Source organism: Ciona intestinalis, unplaced genomic scaffold, assembly GCF_000224145.3.
Source record: "Ciona intestinalis unplaced genomic scaffold, KH HT001084.1, whole genome shotgun sequence".
Taxonomy (NCBI): Eukaryota; Metazoa; Chordata; class Ascidiacea; order Phlebobranchia; family Cionidae; genus Ciona; species Ciona intestinalis.
The window spans coordinates 1-904 of record NW_004191405.1 but is presented as its reverse complement, the minus strand read 5'-3'; the positions used below and the strand labels follow the sequence as shown (position 1 = coordinate 904).

The following is a 904-nucleotide window of genomic DNA, read 5'->3' as shown; positions in this document are numbered from 1 at the left end:
TACAAGTTATCATGTATGTAACTTTGTAGGTGATTATTTTTCTGTACTGCTGACAATTCAGTCACTCTATCAGTGACCACTGGGTTGGGGAAACTAATATTAAACATCAAGTTCCCTTCAGGCGATATTTTGTTTCTATTGTTCACAATGGCGGCCATTATCAGTGGGTGAATACGTTTACCCTACATGGGCGAATGCAATTGGCTGGTTGTTAGCCGCATCATCGATGCTATGCATTCCTATTGGTGCGTTCGTGTTTCTATGGAAACAAGAGGGAAATTTAAAACAGGTGAGTTGGATTTGTTGTCTCGATTCAAACATTTATTTAAGTTTGGTGATTGGACAACTCTGGCATCATTCCTAATTTCCATAGCACCCTAAAAAACCTACATCCCAGGTCTCAGGTGTGCCTCACTGAAGCCATCACCCTTATAGAATAGAATCTATATTATTGAGTGTGACGTAATTCCCAAGTATGAGATGGGTATAGATGTAGAACCTCATCCATATAAAATACAAATATTGAATACCTTTGTAATTTATCCTCAGAAATGGATACAAGCGTTCCAATACCAGGGTACTACACTTGTTCCACAGAGTGATTATACTGATACTTCTGTATAAGAATCTTATTGTTACTTACTCTGTATTCAGTGTTAAGAAATAAAGAGATATATCCAAGCGTGGCGGGGCAACCGTAGTGGTTATAACCCAAGTTTACTTTGAAAAACCTCGTATTTGATTACAGGTATTTGGTTTGATACACCTTGTACTTGCTAATACATACAAATCGTTTCAATTTGCAAAAGTTTATGACATTGATGTATGCAGCTGTGGCGCATACATATGGTAGGGTTGCTTGCGGGATGGTAAAGGAAGAGTGACAGGTTTCATCAAATTTATC

At 37.9% G+C, this 904-nt stretch overlaps 1 protein-coding gene and 1 long non-coding RNA gene across 2 annotated transcripts in view; both read left to right on the top strand.

Annotated features, from left to right (window-relative positions):
• LOC101241943 (creatine transporter-like) overlaps positions 1-53 on the top strand; it is a 5,938-nt gene extending 5,885 nt beyond the window's left edge. Inside the window, exon 12 of the mRNA XM_026839961.1 lies at positions 30-53. Coding sequence (XP_026695762.1) covers positions 30-53 — 24 coding nt within the window. The remainder of the gene's footprint in view (positions 1-29) is intronic.
• A 70-nt stretch (positions 54-123) lies between these two features.
• LOC113475615 lies at positions 124-808 on the top strand. Its single transcript, XR_003397370.1, has 2 exons — positions 124-289; positions 550-808. It is a non-coding gene; the product is annotated as an uncharacterized LOC113475615 (long non-coding RNA).
• Positions 809-904: the final 96 nt, after the last annotated feature.